General features: G+C 35.9%; 1 protein-coding gene across 1 annotated transcript; it reads left to right on the plus strand.

Annotated features, from left to right (window-relative positions):
* Window positions 1-13,723: 13,723 nt before the first annotated feature.
* LOC140887483 (uncharacterized) lies at window positions 13,724-21,563 on the plus strand. The gene is made up of 4 exons (XM_073294738.1): window positions 13,724-17,159; window positions 17,312-17,565; window positions 18,053-18,649; window positions 19,048-21,563. Exons 1-4 carry the CDS (start codon window positions 13,800-13,802, stop codon window positions 21,440-21,442), a joined length of 6,606 nt encoding a protein of 2,201 aa, XP_073150839.1. The 5' UTR covers window positions 13,724-13,799; the 3' UTR covers window positions 21,443-21,563.
* Window positions 21,564-21,896: the final 333 nt, after the last annotated feature.

Here is a 21,896-nt window from a genome sequence, read left to right on the forward strand (position 1 = left end):
AACAATAAAGGTAAATTTCGATAAGATGTATTAAGTTAATGTGATAGCAATAGAATTATTGCTTGAGGCAAGAGTAGGATTCCTCGCAAGATCGATTAATCGAGGGTTGTATCATTTTCTTCTTTGGTGAATTTAAAATGTTACTTTATAGAGGCTAGTATATATTTTTGGGAATTAAGTCCGCTTGTGTCAAATTAGGTTAGTCGGGTTCACAGATATCATATTGTCATTCATTTAACTATTAAGGTTTTTCATTTGACGAAGAAGTCATGATTTTCTTGGAGATGACACTTGTACCGTAAGATTATAGTTGGTGGTTTGTGGTTTTAAGTTTGTAATATTAATTATATGAGGTATAAATTGATGATAAGTATGTTTTGCATTAGGTTCTTGAATCTTTGAGAATAAGAATAATTGTGGAGTTAGTTTGATAAAGAATTTGATAATCTTTGATAATACTTAAGGGTTCGCATGGTTGGTGTTACCATGTAAGCTTTATTGGGTTTGACGTTCAAGTCACTACGTTTAAATAAATAGATTTGGGAACTTGTCAGCCTGACTTATGAATATTGTGATGACTGAATGATGAAGGCCTAAATTTTTATAGGCTCGTGTAATTGGTCAGGTGTGGCATAACACTTGTTATCAATTTTGGTTTCGATGTCAAGTATAATATAAGCTTTAGATATGGCCTAAGAGTTGACGATATATATATATATTTGGAGTGAGTTTTTTTGTTAAGAGTTGAGTCGTTTGAGAATTTGGGTTGTTGGTCCGACACACGTATGGGTATTTGAAGCACTTGGAATAATCACGAGTCAGCTTAATGACTTGATATATAACTGTTATCTCGATACTTTCGTTTTACGTTGGGATTATTCAGTTTATTAGGTAATTGACTTAGTATTTTGATTTTGAGGAGTTTAGATTCCATGGACTGTAAGTAGAGGCAACTAGGAAATGATATGGAATTAACTACTTAATGTTATATGATTACGCTATTTAGAGACGATGACATGTAAATACTGTTAGGGGAATTTCAATCCTCCAATAGGAGAATCTGAGTGCTTTAAGCCTAAACTAACCATAAAATTAGAATTCATATATTTTAAGCATATTCCTGACGTTAGGAGAATTTATGTTGTACATGACGTTTGATACTAAATTCACTTTTTGGGTTTCATGGATTTATAGCACTCGAGATTTAAGACTTTCAAGTGTTCAATAGTTGGAAGCGTAGTGATAAATGGATAAGTTGAAGAAAATTGCGATGAATGGCAGATGTTCAACTCAAAGATGTTTAACTTGTTATAGAAGGCTAGTGTGTGGATAAGCTTTACAAGTTGAATTTATTGGAGTTGATATTGTAATCCTATGTTTTAATAAATAAATTTGGGAACAAAAGTGCGGCTCACAAATGTTGGGGGATTGATGAGTAGAGTGTATAAGCATATGAAATCAGTCAAGTTTTGGCATAGTGCGAGTACTAAGATTTGTATAAAATGTCAGATTTTGTTTACAGTGGAATGTAAGTAAATTTTAATGATTCTCTTTACGAGGTGTTTCAGCAGCGGAAGTTTATAAATGTAGGTTTGATGGAGATAAAGAGGACACCTAGGAAGGATAAAATATTTTGTTTATCAGAGTGCGCAGCAGAAGCATGACGTTTAGGATACTGAAACTTGGGAACTAGATAGGTAATCGTGGATTTAGTAAATTGGATTTTTGAGAGTCCGTTATTAGATTTTGATCAGTCGAATTTCGAGGACGAAATTCAATTTAAGGGGGGAGAATTGTAACACCCGGAAATTTTTATACGTAAATTCGCATGCATAATTAGGGAAAATAATTATTTAAAATTTATATTTGGGTTTAATGACATTTATGTGTTATTATGTGAATTATATGCATGATTTAAATTTATTTTAGCATTTAACCCGCAATTATTGTATTTTTAGATTTTTGATTAAATAAGTTATTTGATCGCGTAGACGGGACCGAGGACGGACGAGATATCAACTTTTGAGCCAAAAATATTTTATGAGATTTTATGAGCCTTAAAAATAATAATTTATGATATTTTGGTCAAGAAAATTTTAGTATTTAATTATATATTTATTTAAGGGTTGATTTTTAGCCAAAATTAGTCCCTTTATTGACTTTTATTAATTTTTAAAATTAGCATATTTATTAATTTCGGGATTTAAGTATTTTATCAACATGGTAATTTTATATTGAGTTTTATTAAGTATTATTTATATATATTATGCAATTATCTCCTAATTAACATATTATCAATCTAAAAATCTATTTTTTTCACTAAACCTAAAACTCCAAACTCATGTTAATCTCCTAGCCGCCTCCCCCACATCATTCATCAGATTTATCATCATCTTCTTCAGCATATTAGGTGGGCCGGGCTCGGGTATTTTAATTTTTAAGTGTTTATGAATTTAAGTGGTTTTTGGGCTTTAATAAATAGTTAGAAAATTATTTGGGCTTCCAAATATTTTTATTTGGGACTTAAATAATTTATTTAAGTTAGCCCAATGATTTTTATGGGCTTGGGAGCCCATGAGAATTTTTGGGCCAGTCAGTGGATTTTTGGGCCAGTCTAGAGTTTTATTGGGCTTAATTAAGTTAATGGGCTTAAATATTTTTATTTAGGTCCAGTTAAGTTTAATTAAGTTATTTGCGCTAAAAATATGATTATTGAGTTTTATTTAAGTTTAATGGGCTTAGCGTGAGTGATCAGCAGTCTGGACCAACCCATGAAAAATTAACTAAGTCCGGAATATATATTTAATTATTTTTTTTATGCATAAAGTCTATTTTAAGTATAAGCATATTATATTATGAAAAATTAATTAAATATATATTACGGACATATTTTTCAGTGCATGCATTCATGAAATTTCTTATGTATATAATTATGTAAATGATGAGCAATAAAATATTTTGGTGGAAATTGAAGTATGTGTGACATAGGGATGGTTTTCCACCATATGATTCGGTAGTATTACTACCATAGGGGTGGTTATCCACCATATGATTCGGTAGTTTACTACCATAGGAGGTGATTTATCACCGCCATCGTACGTTGGTTCAGGAGACTGATCAGTCAACACATGAGCGTCACACTTATGGATAGGACCATCTTCAGGTTTCAAAATCATTGCTCAATTATGTTATATATGATGAAGAAATGATATGTTTATGATTATGGTTATGATTCAGTTTATGATTCAGCAGTTTTATTATGTGATGAAAATATTTCCATGCATGCTCATGTACATATATATGTATTAGTAATTATGTGATGCATTATTTTTAACCTTGTTATAAAAGATTAGACATGTTGAGCCTCTAGGCTCACTACGCTTATATGGTGCAGGTGAGCATGATGACGTTTATGTAGCTCCTACCGGTGGTGAGAACTTATGAGCTCACGGAGCAATGGATCCCGTGACCGTCGCAGCTATTTAGTTTATTATGTTGAATTTTGAAACATGTTTTATTTTATTATTGTTTTCGCATATGACATTTTTCAGCAGCATTGTTTATTATTTTAAATTGATGCATGAAACATTTTTAAGGATTTATTTATTTAATATTTTTCAGGTTATTTAAGAAAAAGTATGTTATTTTTATATACATATATGTATGGGCATGTATGTATAGTAGTATTATTTTTTTAAAAAAAAAATTTTCGCATTTATTAGTAGTAGGCGTTTCACATTTTGTGTGCATCCATGCATTTTTTTTTTGTTTTGTTGCATTGTTGCAGTTCGTTAATGTTAGTATCATATCATTTTCATTGTATTGCATATTCTTGTTTTATTATTGATGTCGTTTGTGTTATTCGAATGCATGAGTTGAGATGAGTTTGTTAGCCTATGATGAGGTAATTGAAAAAATGAGAAATTTTTGAAAAATTTTCACTCTTGATCAGATTTGAGAAACTGTAGGTTGTTTGTTGAATATTCTTAAGCACACATGTTTAACCGATGAAGTGTAGCGATGTATTAGATATTGTGAATGTCTGTTGGACCATTGCACGACAATAGGTGTTTGTGGAACATGATAGTTCTTGAATTTTGATGATTTCTTTGATGTGACATATACTTTCTTGGGCGCACCTAAAATTTTTGGTTTTTAAGAAGGAAAATTAATTTTTGAAAACCAATTAACTCCATCCGGGTTGCGAGCGAGATGTTTGAAATTCTATTTATCTTGTTTGTGGCTAAGTATGCGGATTACAAGGGGTTAATCTTTTGGAAAAAAATAACACTTTAATTCCATCCGGACTGTAAGTAAGGAATTGAAATCCTAATGCCTTGCTTATGGTTAAGTCTGCGGGAAAAATGGGATTAAATAATTTTTGAAAAGTTTTGAAATAACAATTCCATCCGGGCTTGGAAAGTGATTGAAATTCTAGTCATTATTTCATAGCTAAGTTTGCAGACTTAATGGGATTGTAGTGATCCGGGCTATAGACGAGGGGATTGAAATTCGAATCGTATCTAGTTATAGCTAAGTATGCGGGTAATTATTGGGACTTTAAAAATGTCGGGTGCAAAATCCGACGGTGCGTAATTATTCTCAAGGAAGTTGTGTTGTGTTGAAGGATTGTTGAGAGGAGGGTTATGTATTGTGAGGCTGGCACTGAATTGTTCTAGGTCGGCAAACAGTCTTGAAACTTTGTCTTTTGAAGTTGCATGTAACTAGGATAACATGACACACACACACGTTCGCATTCAACTAAAGGTGTATCATTGATGATTGAGAGTAGCTATGAATTTGTTTTAGATGAAAGTAGTCTTCTCTGAGGCAATATTGTGTATGCTCATTCTTGCCTATGTATTTGCTTGTTTCATTTGTTCTGCATGACTTGCTTGAGGGCGAGCAAGGATTAAGTGTGGGGGTATTTGATAGTCGTGTTTTTTTTTTTCATTTGTTATTGTTATTTTGTTAGTAGTTTGCATGCATTTATTTGTTTAGTTCATGTTTTATCTTTGTTTTGTTGTTTGCATGCATTTAGCTTCATAACATACTCCCGGTTTTAATGTGTAGGAGGTATCAAATTTGAAGAAGAAAAGCAGAATTTTGGCAAAGTTTCATCTGCTCGATCCCACGAACTCATAGGATCGAGCGCGACTTCTGAAGATTCAAGGCAGCAGGCGAGACATTTTTCACGCGCTCGATCCGAGGAACTCATACGATCGAGCGGGGCCAAGGAATTTAAAGACAGGAGGATCGCATATTTTAGCGCGCTCGATCGGACGTACTCATGCGATCGAGCGCGCTAGTCTGTTCGGGAAGATTTGTTTTAATTTTGAAAAGTTTGTTATTTTAGATTCTAGGCTTTATTAGACTTTTAATTCCATTTTGGAGGGATTATTATCAGACTTGGGAGATCTCTAAGGAGGCTAGGTTTTATTCTTACATCTCTTTCAAATTTTCTTCTTTTCTTTTGAATTTTTCTTGAGTTTGAGATGAATCGTTGTAGCTAATCTTTTATTCTTGGTTGAGGGAGATGAAACCTTGATATAATTTATTCATGAGATTGATTTTCAGTGTTTAATTCTTATTAAGTATCAATTTCTGATCTGTTTTATTTCATGTTTGTATGTGAATTTCTTAGACTGGCCATCTTAGGATTTTGCTACATAAACTATAGCTAAATTAGAATTCAAATTCGTAATTATTTAAATCAACTAATTTGCGAAGCAACTACGTTTGATATTTTCTGCTATTGAATTTATTAAATCGCAGGGTCAATTATTGACTAGGCTAAATACAACCGCTGGTGTTTGTGTTGTTTAGATTCGTCAGTTTTACTCGTTTGAATGCTACCTTAGATTTAAATCTAGATCGCTGGAATCCGGATTAATTTATTGGTAAGGGTTAATCTAGAACGCTGGTGTCTAATTAACTAAAATTAAGGTGAAACAGGAATTTGGTTTTCAATGACGAATATTCGATAGGATTAATTATTTTTAGGGAATCGATGATTGAATGAATAAATATCAAGGGTGTAGTCGACTGATACCAAGGCTTGTCTCCTATTGATTTCTTCAATTTAATTTTCATTCTTGCATGCTAGTGATTTTATCAATTTTTAATTGCTTAAATTTTTAGTAGTTAATCCAAAACTCAAAACCCCCTTTAGTTTACTTAGGACACATTAAATTTACCTTTCCTCGTAGGAACGATCCCTACTCACGCTACTACATTTTTGTGGTTATCTGATTGAGTTGGGTAATTTGTGCGCGATACGACTTAGCGCTACCAGAGAGCCGGATGCTAGCTGAGCATCCAGAGTTGTTTTGAGTTTTGTACCTTTCTTTGTAAAGATGTGTACTTTGAAATGTTCGGTTTTAATAAAGAACATTTGTTTGATTTTCCGTGTTTTCCTCTTACTTAAATTTCGAGGACGAAATTTTTTAAGTGGGGGAAAATGTAGTGACCCGTACCCAAAATAAGGTGATTAAGGAATTAATCACAATTATGAGGCTTTTAGCAAATCGGAAGCTTCGACTGGAGGATCGGACGTTCCGATCCGATCAGAAGTTCCGATCTTGGATCGGAGGCTCCGATCGGTGCCAGAGAATAATATGTCATGTGTTAGGTTAGCTTGGATGTCGTCATAGGATCGAAAGCGCCGAAGAGTGATCGGAGGCTCTGATCGGATGTCGAAAACCAGCCAGAGTATGACACGTGGTTGGCTAAGGATGATCAGAAGCATGGGTTCGGAGGCTCCGATCGTCGCATATAAAAGGGGGTGCCGAGGCTCATTTGTGAGACGGATACCTGAGATGAGGTAGTTGTTAGCGATTTTGTTACTCTAAACCTTTCGATATGGTTGTATAAGATTATTATACACTTTTTACTATCGTTGGTTGTATTCTGTCGATTAGATTTGTTGTATTTTACATTATCTGCTCTTTATGCTTTAATTAAATTACTGCATGCGCTAATTACTCTGATTAGGTAGTGGATCCGGGTAGAGTCGCTACATATACTCATACTCTCGTACTGAGCGTAGTTCGCTCATGTCATTTATTTTTGTGATTATTGGACACTCTATTCGACGGAACAGATCTCAGGTTGGATAACGCAAGAGATGCTATGAGATCTTAGGTGTCGAGGTTGTTATTGTGGAAAGTTTATCGTTCCGAGGATGTTGGTACTGAGAATCTTGTTATTCGATTTGGTTGTAATAATTAAGTTTGTAGATTTCTTATCTTGGAACTGTATTGCTTTATCAGTTTCCGCAGTTTAACTCTGATTACGTTTTTATTAAGATTATTGCATGCATAGTTCTGATTAGTAGGTGATCATGGTGTGAGTCACTACAGCTACGCACCTTAGTCAAGATTTCAAGAGAATGTTCCAAACTTAACATTATAGTCGCCCAGATTGGATTCGGATAAACCCTGATCATGTGTTGAGCCGCCATAACCTAGATCTTCTGGACGAATATATTTTGGGCGAGGAAAAAATGGAGGAATATATTTTGGGCGAGGAGTGAAAAAGTCCTTAGATACCACAATCATGGTTACTGTAGCATGAGATATTCATAATACCTGGGGCCTTCGGTGGATGTTTCGTCCCACATTTTCAAGCGGTCTTGGTTTCATGTTCACGGGCTTCAGGTTATCAAGCGTGAGGTTAAAAACCAGAGAAACTGGAGATTAAATGCTAACCTAACCTAATCACGTGTAAGGATGACAATGGGTTAGGTCTAAACCCGATCTCAACCAACCTAAGCAAGTCTGTGGCGGGTCTTAGGTTTGGCCAAACCCGCCCTGGACATGCCCTGTCAAAGTATATAAATATATATATATATAATCAAAATATACATGTATATATATAAATAATAAATATAAATATATATGTAATATAAAAATATATAATTGTTGAAAATATATATAAATATATATTATTATTTATTGTTGAATGTTGAAGGTTGAAAGTTGAAAATTGAGTTGTAAAATATTGAAAATTAGTGTGTGATGATGTAATTAATGATGTATTAATTTTTGACTAATCTCCAATTGAGATCTATAAATAGGTCTCTCCATTTGTGTAGAAAAACACAATTGTGAAGAGAGAAAAATTTTATAAAGTGTAGAATTTGATAAATTTTGAGTTTTTGAGTTTTTACTTTTTACCGTAAATTTTTACTTTTTCACAACACGTTATCAGCACGATCGCTCGAAGGTTCTCTATATTTTCCGACGCTCCAAAATACAAGAAGAAATCAAAAATATTCAACAATACCACCATGTCGAACTTGGCGAAACTCGAATTCATTGCACTTGATATAACCGGAAAGAATTATATGCCATGGACCCTCGATGTAGAAATGCATCTCGAGTCATTGGGTCTTAACGAAACTATCAAAGAAAATAACATATCATCCTCACAAGATAAAGCAAAAGCGATGATATTTTTACGCAGACATCTTGATGAGGGGTTGAAATGTGAATATTTGACCGAAAAAGACCCAATGATTTTGTGGAAAGGGTTAAAAGAACGTTTTGAGCATATACGGGAAGTTATACTTCCGACCGCACGAGATGAATGGAATACTTTAAGATTCCAAGATTTTAAAAAGGTGAGTGATTATAATTCTGCGATGTATCGAATTGTCTCACAGCTGAAATTTTGTGGGCATAATATTACTGAGATGAAAATGCTTGAAAAGACATTTTCCACATTCCACGCATCAAATATAACTCTACAACAGCAATATAGAGTGCGTGGATTTTCAAGATACTCAGAACTCATCGCATGTTTACTCGTGGCGGAAAAGAATAATGAATTGCTCATGAGAAATCATCAGTCCAGACCTACTGGTTCAACGGCATTTTCTGAAGCAAATGTCGTAAGTAAAAATGAAAACCAAAATCAAAGATATAGACAAGATTTTGGTCGAGGTCGTGGACGAGGACGTGGGCGTGGACGTGGGCGTAGAAATGATCGCGGTCGTGGTCGAGGCCGTGGATTTGAAAATAAAAGAGATAGTTATTTCAATAACTCATCTCAAAGGAACGTCACGAACCACCCACAAAAGAGGCAGCATGATAATACGGGTGAAAATGAAAATCATCCAAAAAGAACTGAGAGTGTTTGTTATAGATGTGGCACTCCAGGACATTGGTCAAGAACTTGTCGAGCCCCTGAGCATCTGTGTAAGCTCTATAAAGATTCAATAAAGGGGAAAGAAAAAGAGACCAATTTTACTGAAAACATTGACCATGCAAGTGGTTCAATGAATTTAGATGCTGCCTACTTTTTGAATGATTTCGAAGATATTGATTAAATGTACTGGTGGGAAAAGAATGTAACAATGTAATTTTTATATTGTATAACATATTATAATTTGCATGTATCTTTCTTAATTCATTTTATTGCATATTGTTTTTGAAGATCATTATGGAAAATGCTATGATCAAATATGAAAATAATGCACTGGAAGTTTGCATACCAGATAGTGGTACAACGCACACTATCCTCAGAAATGAAAAATATTTCTTGGAATTAAAACCAACAAAAACAATGGTGAATACAATATCAGGTCATGTAGACTTGATTGAAGGATGTGGCAAAGCACAATTTTTGTTACCTAATGGTACAAAATTTTTGATAAATAGTGCTTTATATTCACCACGATCACAAAAAAATTTGTTGAGTTTTAATGATATATATTCTCATGGTTATGATACGGAAACAATAACCGAAGGAAATGAGAAATATATGTGTCTTACTACATATAAATCAGGAAAGAAATATGTAGTTGCGAAATTATCAATGCTCCCTACTGGATTGCATTATACACATATAAGTCCAATCGAATCAAATATGGTTATTGGAAATTCTTCAATACTAACAAATTGGCATGATCGATTGGGACATCCTAGTTCAATAATGATGCGAAGGATTATAGAAAATACAAGTGGTCATCCACTGAAAGACCAGAAGATCTTTCAGAATAATAAGTTTCAGTGTAAAGCATGTTCTCTGGGGAAACTTATTATAAGACCATCACCAGCTAAAATCCAAAAGGAATCACCCATATTTCTTGAACGTATTCAAGGTGATATTTGTGGGCCAATTCATCCACCATGTGGACCATTTCGATACTTTATGGTATTGATCGATGCCTCTAGCAGATGGTCACATGTATGTTTATTGTCCACTCGGAATGTGGCATTTGCAAAATTGATGGCTCAAATAATAAAATTGCGGAATCAATTTCCCGAATATATGATCAAGAAAATAAGACTTGATAATACTGGAGAATTTACTTCCCAGACTTTTAACGACTATTGTATGTCGATGGGAATTACTGTTGAACATCCTGTAGCTCATGTTCATACACAAAATGGATTAGCTGAATCATTGATTAAACGTCTGCAGTTGATTGCTAGACCAATGATTATGAGAACGAAACTCCCTATTTCTATATGGGGACATGCAATTTTACATGCTGCTGCATTGATTCGCATCAGGCCAAGTGCATATCATAAACACTCCCCATTGCAGCTTGTATTTGGCAAAGAACCAGATATTTCTCATTTGAGAATTTTTGGATGTATGGTGTATGTGCCTATTGCACCACCTCAAAGAACAAAAATGGGACCTCAAAGAAAGAATGGTATTTATATCGGCTATGATAGTCCATCAATCATTAGATATCTTGAGGCTCAGACAGGCGATGTGTTTACAGCACGGTTTGCTGATTGTCATTTTGATGAAAATAACTTCCCAATGTTAGGGGGAGAAAAGAAACACATCGAAAAAAAAAATCACATGGTATGTACCATCATTATTACATTTGGATCCTAGAACTAAACAATGTGATAAAGATGTACAGCAAATTGTGCATTTGCAAAGAATAGCAAATCAAATGCCAGATGCATTTGTAGACACAAAAGGGGTAACAAAATCATATATACCTGCTGTAAATGCCCCTGCTCGAGTTGAAATTCCAAAGAAACAAAATGAAGACATTCATGATGTCATAAAACGCCTGAAGCGTGGAAGGCCAATCGGTTCAAAGGATAAAAATCCTCGGAAAAGAAAATACATAGAGAAAAATGATGATCAGAAAATAGAAAATGGTGTTCCAGAAGAAACACACGATGATGAAAATATTCTGTCAGAACCACAAACTGACGAGAATCATGAAATCTCTATCAATTATATTAATACTGGAAAAATATGGAAACGAAAGAATGTACAAGATATTGATGAGATATTTTCGTACAATGTGGCATGTGACATCGTAAATGAAGATAATGAACCAAAATCTTTTGGTGAATGCAAAACTCGAAAGGATTGGTCAAAATGGAAAGATGCCATCCAGGTTGAATTAAATTCGCTAAATAAACGTAGTGTTTTTGGACCTATAGTCCTTACACCTAAAGGTGTTAAACCTGTTGGGTACAAATGGGTTTTTATTCGAAAGAGAAATGAGAAAAATGAAATAGTGAGATATAAAGCTCGACTTGTTGCACAAGGTTTTTCTCAAATACCTGGAATTGATAATGAAGAAACATATTCTCGTGTTATGGATGCAATTACGTTTCGGTATTTGATCAGTTTAGCAGTGTCTGAAAACTTGGACATGCGTCTAATGAATGTTGTTACAGCTTATTTATACGGATCACTTGATAGTGATATATACATGAAAATCCCTGAAGGATTTAAGATGCTAGAAGCACAAAGTTCAGAACCCAGAGAATTTTATTCTGTGAAATTACAAAGATCATTGTATGGGTTAAAGCAATCCGGCCCAATGTGGTATAATCGGCTAAGTGAACACTTGATGAAAAAGGGATATGTAAATGATCCAATATGCCCTTGTGTTTTCATCAAGAAAACAACATCGGGATGCGTGATTATTGCTGTATATGTTGATGATTTAAACATCATTGGAACGAATAAAGAAATTCAAGAAGTGATGGTATACTTGAAGGAAGAATTTGAAATGAAAGACCTTGGAAAAACCAAGTATTGTCTTGGTTTACAAATTGAACAAAAAGAATGTGGAATTTTTGTTCACCAGTATAATTATACAGAGAAGGTCCTTAAACGTTTCAATATGGATCAATCAAATCCTTTAAGTACTCCAATGGTTGTCAGATCATTGAATATAGAAAAGGATCCATTTCGTCCATGTGAAGATGATGAAGTTGTTCTTGGTCCTGAAGTACCATATCTAAGTGCCATTGGTGCCCTTATGTATCTTGCAAATTGCACTAGACCAGACATATCTTTTGCAGTAAATTTATTGGCAAGATTCAGTTCATGTCCAACGAAGAGGCACTGGAACGGAATTAAACATATATTCCGTTATTTACGAGGAACGACGGATTTGGGACTTTTGTATCCAAAAGATACAAATCAGAGAATAATTGGTTATGCTGATGCTGGATACTTATCTGATCCACATAAGGCACGTTCCCAAACCGGATATGTATTTACTCGTGGAGGCACTGCAATCTCTTGGCGATCACAGAAACAAACACTTGTTACAACTTCATCAAATCATGCCGAGATTATTGCACTACATGAAGCAAGACGTGAATGTGTCTGGCTTAAATCAATGACTCGGCATATCCAAACTTCTTGCGGATTATCAGTGGACAAGAATCCAATCACACTGTATGAAGATAATGCCGCATGTGTTGCCCAAATGAAAGAAGGATACATCAAAAGTGACAGAACTAAACATATTCCTCCTAAATTCTTTGCATACACTCAAGAGCTGGAAAAGAATAAAGATATTGATATCTGTTACATTCAATCAAGTGAGAACTCATCCGATCTCTTCACAAAGGCACTTCCCACGGCGATATTCAGAAAACACATTTATAATATTGGGATGCGCAATCTACGAAATATGTGAAGAATCATTCATGTTGACATCAGGGGGAGTTTACGTTGCTGCACTCTTTTTTCCTTACTATGGTTTTTGTCCCAATGGGTTTTTCCTAGTAAGGTTTTTAACGAGGCAGTATACAACACGTAATGGAGATAGTCATTCTATCATGATCATCATCACAAGGGGGAGTGTTGAAAATATATATAAATATATATTATTATTTATTGTTGAATGTTGAAGGTTGAAAGTTGAAAATTGAGTTGTAAAATATTGAAAATTAGTGTGTGATGATGTAATTAATGATGTATTAATTTTTGACTAATCTCCAATTGAGATCTATAAATAGGTCTCTCCATTTGTGTAGAAAAACACAATTGTGAAGAGAGAAAAATTTTATAAAGTGTAGAATTTGATAAATTTTGAGTTTTTGAGTTTTTACTTTTTACCGTAAATTTTTACTTTTTCACAACAATAATTATATTTTTATAATAAATAATTAATATTTTATCCATAATTTAAATGTATAATATTATTTGATTGAAATTAATTTAATTTATTATGATAGGTTTAATATAAAAATGTATCATTATAATGTTTTTTGGCTAATAATTATTAATTAATTACAAATTGATAAATTTTAAGTTGTAGGAATGTTTTTTTGTTTAAATATTATTAATATATGAAATTAAATTTAATGATTTTTTTGTTAATTTTTAAACTTTTAAATTTTTTAATTTAATAAATTTAAAATTATTTGATTTTTTACGGATCCAAAAAATTTAACCCCCAAACTCATCTGGTTGCTATGCCCTAATCAGTAAAAAAGATGCCAAACGCACTGTGACAAAGCTAGCTTCCCTTGGGTGAAAGGCTATTCTTCCTTCACTCACCGCCGGGAACTATGTCCGCTAAGTGGAGAGCCTTGCAACACCGTCACCGTTACACTTACAACGCGGTTGTGTTTCCACCACATTTCATTCAGGCATTGAACCAAACATCACACAGCTCTCCTTTCTTCCTTGAATTAAAACACCTGATCTCCCTCAACTCCACCTATGCGCAGCTCGAACATGTGAAAAATGTGGCATCTGCATTTTTGAAATTACTTTCAGGCCCTACTTCTGGAGATAACATTGTTTCTTGTGCGGTGAAGCTCTATATGGAAATCTTTTTTCTTGAAAATTCGTTACCTTTGCATAGGACGTTGGCTTCTGCTTTGACGAAATGTAACAACTTTCAATCTTTGATCGAGGCTTGTTATCGGAAACTCTGTGAGCAATACGGTGGCAGGGATTATGTGGGTTTTGGGAAAAGGTTTTGTGTTTCACGGGTTGCTTTATCGATGATGAGCACTCCCAAATTGGGGTATTTGGTTGAAGTGGTGGAACGTTGTGCGGTATTGGTGGGATTGGATGTAGTTTTGGGATTGAACAGCGTTGTTTCGGAGATGAATGAATGGTCAAGACCTTCTCCACTCGTTATGGAACAATGCCAGGAGGCACTTTCATGTATGTACTACTTGCTTCAACGTTTCCCAGCGAAGTTTGAGACGATAATTGATGGGTCAAATGGGTCAAGTTTGGTTAATCTCGGTGTTCTTGAGATGGCTTTTACGACAATTTTGGCCATTCTGAAGTCACAGGCTTTTTCGAGGGATTGCTTTGTGTCAGCTGGCGTGAGTTTGTGTGCAGCCCTGCAGGTGTGTTTGAGTTCTGATGAGCTTGGTCTATTTATCATGAGAGCTATTTTTCATCAAAACAATATTCTGAATTGTAAGACTGAGCTTTCCGATGTGGTCCGCAAAATCCCATTTGAGGATGATTTAATTGGTGAGATTTCTCAGTTTTCAGCTCTTAGTAGGCTTTGCTTGATCAGGGGAATACTTACTACTGTTTCAAGAGCTCTTCTTGGCACTCATTTTGTTGTGTCAAATGCTGATTTGAATGGAGGGTCAGCCTTTTGTGATGATGGATATTCGATCAAGACTATACTGTATGATGAAATTTTGCCAGAATTATGTAACTACGCAGAAAATCCAGTTGATAGTCACTCTAATTTTCATGCATTAACAGTGATGCAAATATGCTTGCAACAGATAAAGACATTACTGCAAAGTGATGTCAGTGGTGTCATAGATAATTATGATCCAATGCCAGAGGAAATGGGCTCAAGGATATTAAAGATTGTGTGGTGTAACCTGGAAGACTCTTTGAGTCAAACTGTTAAACAGGCTCATCTTATCTTTGATCTCTATTTAGATGTCCAGTCTTGCCTGAAATGGGCAGAGGGTAGCGAAAACATCAAGTTGTTCCTGATGAAGATTGCTTCTGATCTCCTTGGTCTGGGACCTCGTTGCAAGGGAAGATTTGTTCCTTTAGCCACCCTTACTCGAAGGTTAGGAGCTCAAACTATTCTAGAAATTAATCCGAACTTACTGTTTGAAACTACCAAGGGATACATTGACGATGATTTGTGCTGTGCTGCTACAACATTCCTCAAGTGTTTCCTTGAGTGCTTGAGAGATGAGTCTTGGAGTACTTTTGGTGTTGAGGGTGGATATGTAAAATATAGAGGTACCTGTTTACTACCATTTCTTCGTGGGCTTGCTTCTGGGCATGCAAAGCTTCGTTCGAACTTGAACACTTATGCACTGCCAGTTCTACTTGACCTGGATGTGGACAGTGTCTTTTCAATGCTTGCGTCAATTGGTATTGGTAACGGAAGTGACAGCCCTTTATTTGCTTCTGAAATCACTTGTGCAGGTATTTCGCTAGGATTTGAACAACAAGTTGCTGTTTTGGTTTCCTTGCTCAAGGTTTCCCGAGTGCTTGCATTGATGGAAGGAGACGTTGATTGGTGTGAGGGTTCACCACTACCCCCTGAAAGAGCGGTGCTGGATTTGAATAATAGTGATTTTCAATGTGTTGTTGCTATCAAAGGCATTGAGGTTAAAATCCCTGTAATGTGGTTCATTCTAGCTTTGACCCACATAGACGAGTCACTTCGCATGGATGCAGCCGAAACTCTATTCTTAAATCCAAAAACGGCGAGTCTTCCTTCGTCATTGGAACTGAGCCTAATGAGAAGAGCAGTGCCCCTAAACATGAGATGTTGTTCAACTGCTTTCCAAATGAAGTGGAACAGCTTGTTCAGAAAGTTTTTTTCCCGTGTCCGGACTGCATTAGAAAGGCAACTTAAGCAAGGAACATGGAAGCCTATTGTTTCTGCAGATGCCAATGGAGTTTGTTTATATACTGAAGTTGAAAAAGTAGAACACAGGGCAAATAATCTTTTGAATTTTATGAAGTGGTTGAGTTGTTTCTTGTTTTTTTCATGCTATCCTTCTGCTCCATATGAGAGAAAGATAATGGCTATGGAGCTCATATTGATAATGCTAAGTGTTTGGCCTGTGGTGCCTTCATTAGGAAATCAGGAAGTTGTTTGGCCTGAAACCGATCTGTCACCTTACAGTAAGGGTTTTACTTTACCTAATTCAACTTTGCTGCTTATTGGATCAGTTATTGATAGTTGGGATCAGCTGCGGTTGAATTCGTTTCATATTCTTCTCTTTTTTCCAACTCCACTGCCTGGAATTTGCAGTCCAGATGTCGTCCAGGAGGCAATTACCTGGGCTAAAAAGTTAGTTTGTAGCCCACGTGTCCGAGAAAGTGATGCTGGAGCACTGATTTTCCGACTTCTTTTTCGGAAGTATGTTTTGGAGCTCAGGTGGATATTGAGACCTTCATGTAATATTGTCTCACATTGTCCAAAACCTGAGCTTTCAAATGGGGCCTCTCAGAATTGCACATCCAGCACTCCTGTGTTAACTTATGTAATATCACTGATTGATTGGCTGCTTGTTGCTGTGGAGGACGCCGAAGAGAATCTCTCAGAGGCATGTAAAAATAGTTTTGTTCATGGTATATTGCTCACCCTCCGGTACACATTTGAGGAATTGGATTGGAATTCTATTGTGGTTATGCATAGCATATCTGAAACAAAATATGCTCTACAAAGGCTTTTGGAGTTGGTGATGCGAATTACATCATTGGCCCTTTGGGTTGTCTCAGCTGACGCATTGTTCTTGCCCGATGATATGGAAGATGTGGTGGATGATGACACTTTTCTTCTGGATAGTCAGGATGAAACTGAGTCATCTGGCATCAAGATAGAGTCTGAGGTTAAAACTTCAAAATCGTTGCAGGAAGACAAACCGTCAGAACAGATTGTTATGGTTGGTTGCTGGCTTGCAATGAAAGAGGTAAGCATTACCATTATAAATCTCATTGATGTATCCTTTGTAACAAGATGCGTGACTCTTAGAGTGGTATTTTGCATCTTTTAGATTTGCAATGAGTCTGTGGAATATGTTAGCCAGCTGAGAACTTGTTATTATTTTGTCTGGTTTTCCAGGTGAGCCTTCTTTTGGGAACTGTAGTTAGAAAAGTGCCTTTACCTACGGCAGATGAAATGAGAAACATAACTGGTTATGTTGACAATGAGTCCATTGCAGCGTCTGGTGCAATACTTGATGTTAAACAACTTGAGACAATTGGAAACCATTTCTTAGAGGTCCTTCTCAAAATGAAGCATAATGGTGCAATTGATAAAACAAGGGCTGGATTCACTGCACTGTGCAATCGTTTGCTCTGTTCAAATGACTCAAGGTACTTGTTGAAATTATCCATTTAACTGGTGTTGAATGTCACACATTTAGGTAAAATCAGTGATATACGGTCTGTTAAATTAAATATCTTAATTGTTGAGTGCTTGAAGTTCATGTTTTTTTTGGTAATCTGGTATACTATCTATTGATAATTTTCTTATTATTTGTTGTGTTGAAAATTGTCTTGAAGCTGCAAAGTGTTGAAAAACTTGGTACTGATGGCTCCTACTAATTTTTGGTTAATTGGGTGATGATTGTGACATTATTCAATCATAACTCCAAAACTGAAGAACAAACCAATTGTACAGTGTGAAAGGTTTTCATGGTGATATTGGCTTTGACGAACTGTTATTGATATTCTATATTTAAAGACAGATTTTTTTGTTTTCATTTGCTTCCTCGTCTTGGCCAGGAGCTCGGATATTGAGCACCAAGAGTTGACGGTTTTAGTCTGTGTACATGTGCTAATACTGCTGCTTTATGTACAGACTTTGTAAATTAACTGAGACTTGGATGGATCAACTGATGGAAAGAACCGTTTCCAAGGGACAAACTGTGGATGACCTGTTAAGAAGAAGTGCAGGCATACCTGCAGCATTTATTGCATTTTTTCTTGCTGAGCCTGAGGGAACGCCAAAGAGACTACTGCCTAGAGCACTCCGTTGGTTAACAGATTTAGTTCAGAAGTCTTTAACTGAACTTCCTGGAGTAAACAGCTCCAAGGGTGAGTCTGGCAGTGTTTTCTCATCGAAGTCAAGCCCGGAAACTGGCTGCCTTCAATTTTCCAAGATGAATGGTGGCAAAGAAATGTCAAAGGTTCGAGATGAAGGTGTTGTTCCTACGGTGCATGCTTTCAATGTTCTCAGGGCCGCTTTTAATGATGCCAACCTTGCAACTGACACATCAGGATTTTTTGCGGAGGCATTGATACTGTCAATACAGTCTTTCTCTTCACCATATTGGGAAGTCCGTAACAGTGCCTGTCTCGCATACACTGCCTTGGTGCGTCGCATGATTGGATTTCTTAATGTTCAGAAGAGAGAATCTGCTAGGCGAGCTCTAACTGGGTTAGAATTTTTTCACAGGTGATATATTGACCATGTTATATTTGTTTTTTCTATCATTAAGACTGGCATCCGCATTTGCTACATGATACTTTTTTTTTTTTATTTGAACCTCTTACCTCATCTCATAGGGTTTTTTATGTTTTTCAAATCACTTGCCTCATTAACTTTAGTGTCTCATGAGAAAGGTTCGTCTCTTTAAATGATTTTTCTTTTTATGGTCGCCATTGTTGAGCTTTGTGATGAACATATTATGTAACTTATGTAGTTTTCTTAGGGTAGAAATATAGCCTGAAATTCACGATTTAATACGACATGGAGAAAAAGAAATTAGATAATTTGAGGAACAAAATTTTTATTTTTAAAAAAAAAATAGGAGAGAGTTTTGATTGACTCATCTTTTTCCTCTACTTTTCAAGGTACCCTGCATTGCACTCTTTTTTATTCAATGAACTGCGAGTGGCTACTGACTTGCTGGTGGATGGATCATCTAAATTAGAATTCAACCTGAAAAATGATGTGCATCCAAGCTTGTGTCCAATGCTGATACTTTTGTCACGACTTAAACCTTCACCTATCGTGACTGAGAATGGAGATGCTTTGGACCCTTTTCTTTTCATGCCATTCATCCGGAGGTGCTCAATCCAAAACAATTTTCGGATTCGTTTGCTTGCATCTAGAGCTTTGACAGGTCTAGTATCCAATGAGAAACTGAAAGTTGTATTGCTCAATATTGCCTCTGAGTTACACTGCCACATCGTGAAGCCTGATTTCAATTCAATCCATGGAGTGCTATTACATCTTAATGCTCTTGTTGATAGCAACTGTAGAAGCCTATCTGATCCCTCTAAAAAGGACGCAATTCTCCATGAATTGTTTAAAATTTTAGACACGTGCTCTTGGATTGCAAGACCACGATGGTATCCGTGCCCCATCCTGAACGGCTGCTTATTAAAGGTACTTGATAACATGTTCAGTGTTGCAAGAACATGCAAAGAGAGCAAAAGCGCCATTCTCATTTGGAACCTCCTCTCGGAGTTATCTTCAGAATGCTTAGATTTTGAAATTGCTAGTGGCCATGTGTATTTTGATCCAACTATTCAAGAACTTCGGAAGCAAGCTGCTACTTCCTATTTCAATTGTGTTTTTCAATCATCTAAAGAAGTAGTTGACGGTGACCCGATTCAAAGGATTTCCTCTCCTGCTTCTACCTCATCAAGAGTAGCAGAAACAGAGGTTCCCTTCACGAGATTTGAGGACAGGTTGATTCACTCAATGTCAGATGCTTCATATGAAGTGCGAATGGAGACATTAAAGTGGCTCCATTCATTCCTGAAGTCAAGAGAACCATCGGGTACTAGGGGCAGGCATCAGTCGTCTTGTGAGGCTATAATGATCTGTTTGACTAATATCAATATTCAAGATACACTTATGAAGCTTCTGGTTTCAGAGAAACATCATAAATGCATGCACTATGTTCTAAAAATCTTATACACTTGGAACATGCTGGAGTTGCATGATGACAACCAAGAATGCATGGAACCAAGATATATTTGCCGCATGGACGGCATCTCAATTTTTCGGTTCTGGGAAAGGTTGGTTTCTCTGTTTAAGATCACAAGGCATTCGAAGACTCGTCAAACACTTATTTGTTGCATGGGAATGTGCATAAAGCGGATTTCTAGCTTATGCATTGGCTTTCTAACTTCTGAATTTGAGACAATAAAAAGTAACCACTTCAGCAACACTTATCAAGGTGAACAATTCTTCGACTTTTATGACTCTATAATGTATTTTGTGGATCTAATAGAACAAAACAGTCATGCATCAGAGCCTGTAAATATGCGAAAGGCAGCTGCAGAATCAATGATAGCTTCTGGTATGCTGTTTCATGCAGAGGAAATTGGTTCTTTGGTATTTGGCTTCCAAACCTGTGATGGGAATCCAGGTCCTTGTTTTGAACCCACAGAAGCTATCAGAATGTATGCTCGTAAGATACTGGATCTATGGCTGACATGTGTTAAGCTTCTTGAAGATGAAGATGTTGGACTTAGAAAGAAACTTGCTTTTGATGTTCAGAAATGTCTTTCATCAAGAAAACCGAGCAACAACGGGCCACCAAGTATATCTTCCAGCCAAGTTGAGAAAGTGATTGAATCTTGTTTCAACCATCTTTCAAAAGTCTTTGGTCACTGGCTCGGTTATCTGGATTATCTTTGCTGCTGGGTAACGAGCATTGCGAACGATGCAAATTATGTTGTATCCGGAGTTGACCTTGTCAGACATGTTTTTGACAAGGAGATTGATAATCATCATGAAGAAAAGATGCTAATTTCTCAGATTTGTTGCTTGCAGCTAGAAGATATTCCAATTACAAAACCTCAAGAAGGTAATTCATGGATCCAGAATGGGGCCTGGGATCTCTTGCATAAATGGAGAAGCAGATTCTGCCAGCAGTTGATAGAACTCGCACAGAACATAGGAAAACGGGGACATATTGATTGGATTGGTGGTATTGGCAATTACAAAGACACCTTTTTACCACTCTATGCGAATCTGCTTGCAATCTATGCTTTGTCAAACTGCATTTTTAAAGGTGAACCTGAGCATAGCGTGTCCATGGTATCTGAAATATCTGCACTGGGAGACGCTATTGACCCCTTCCTTGGAAACCCTTTAATATCGAACCTTTATTCTGTACTTCGCATATCTCATGAGAAATATTTGGGTGAAATTAATGATCAATTGCCCGAAAAATGGAGGGTAAATGATTCCTCCTGGGCCGAATTTAATCCTTATTTTCTACTTAGATGAAAGACACCTAGTGTATTCTAGTACCATGCAATCTAGCTTCTTGTTCCTTTTGCGGATCGTGATGAACATGCTCGTACGTAATGTGCGCTAATATATGTGGTCAATGAGAATTTGCTGCTCTTGTTCTTGTATTCTTTACGTGAGATGTTATCAATAGTTTGTTTTGTGTTCCTTGTCTTGGTGAAACCGGATTTTCCATGAAGTATGTCCCTTTCTACTAAATTCTACCACTTCTATAGGAACTTGCATTTAGCGAAAGATACAACATTCAATATATTTAGCATTAAGACACCGTTTGTTTCAATAAATATGATAATGTATGGATAAAGTACATTGAGATTATTGAAATAATTGGATAGGATTGAAATAAATAATGATTGTTTGATTTGAATGGTTAATATCTAGATTGAGATAATGATAAATTAAAAAATTATTTTCTAACTCTTATCGTTAT

Source organism: Henckelia pumila, chromosome 3 (genome assembly GCF_033568475.1).
Source record: "Henckelia pumila isolate YLH828 chromosome 3, ASM3356847v2, whole genome shotgun sequence".
In the NCBI taxonomy this organism is placed as follows: Eukaryota; Viridiplantae; Streptophyta; class Magnoliopsida; order Lamiales; family Gesneriaceae; genus Henckelia; species Henckelia pumila.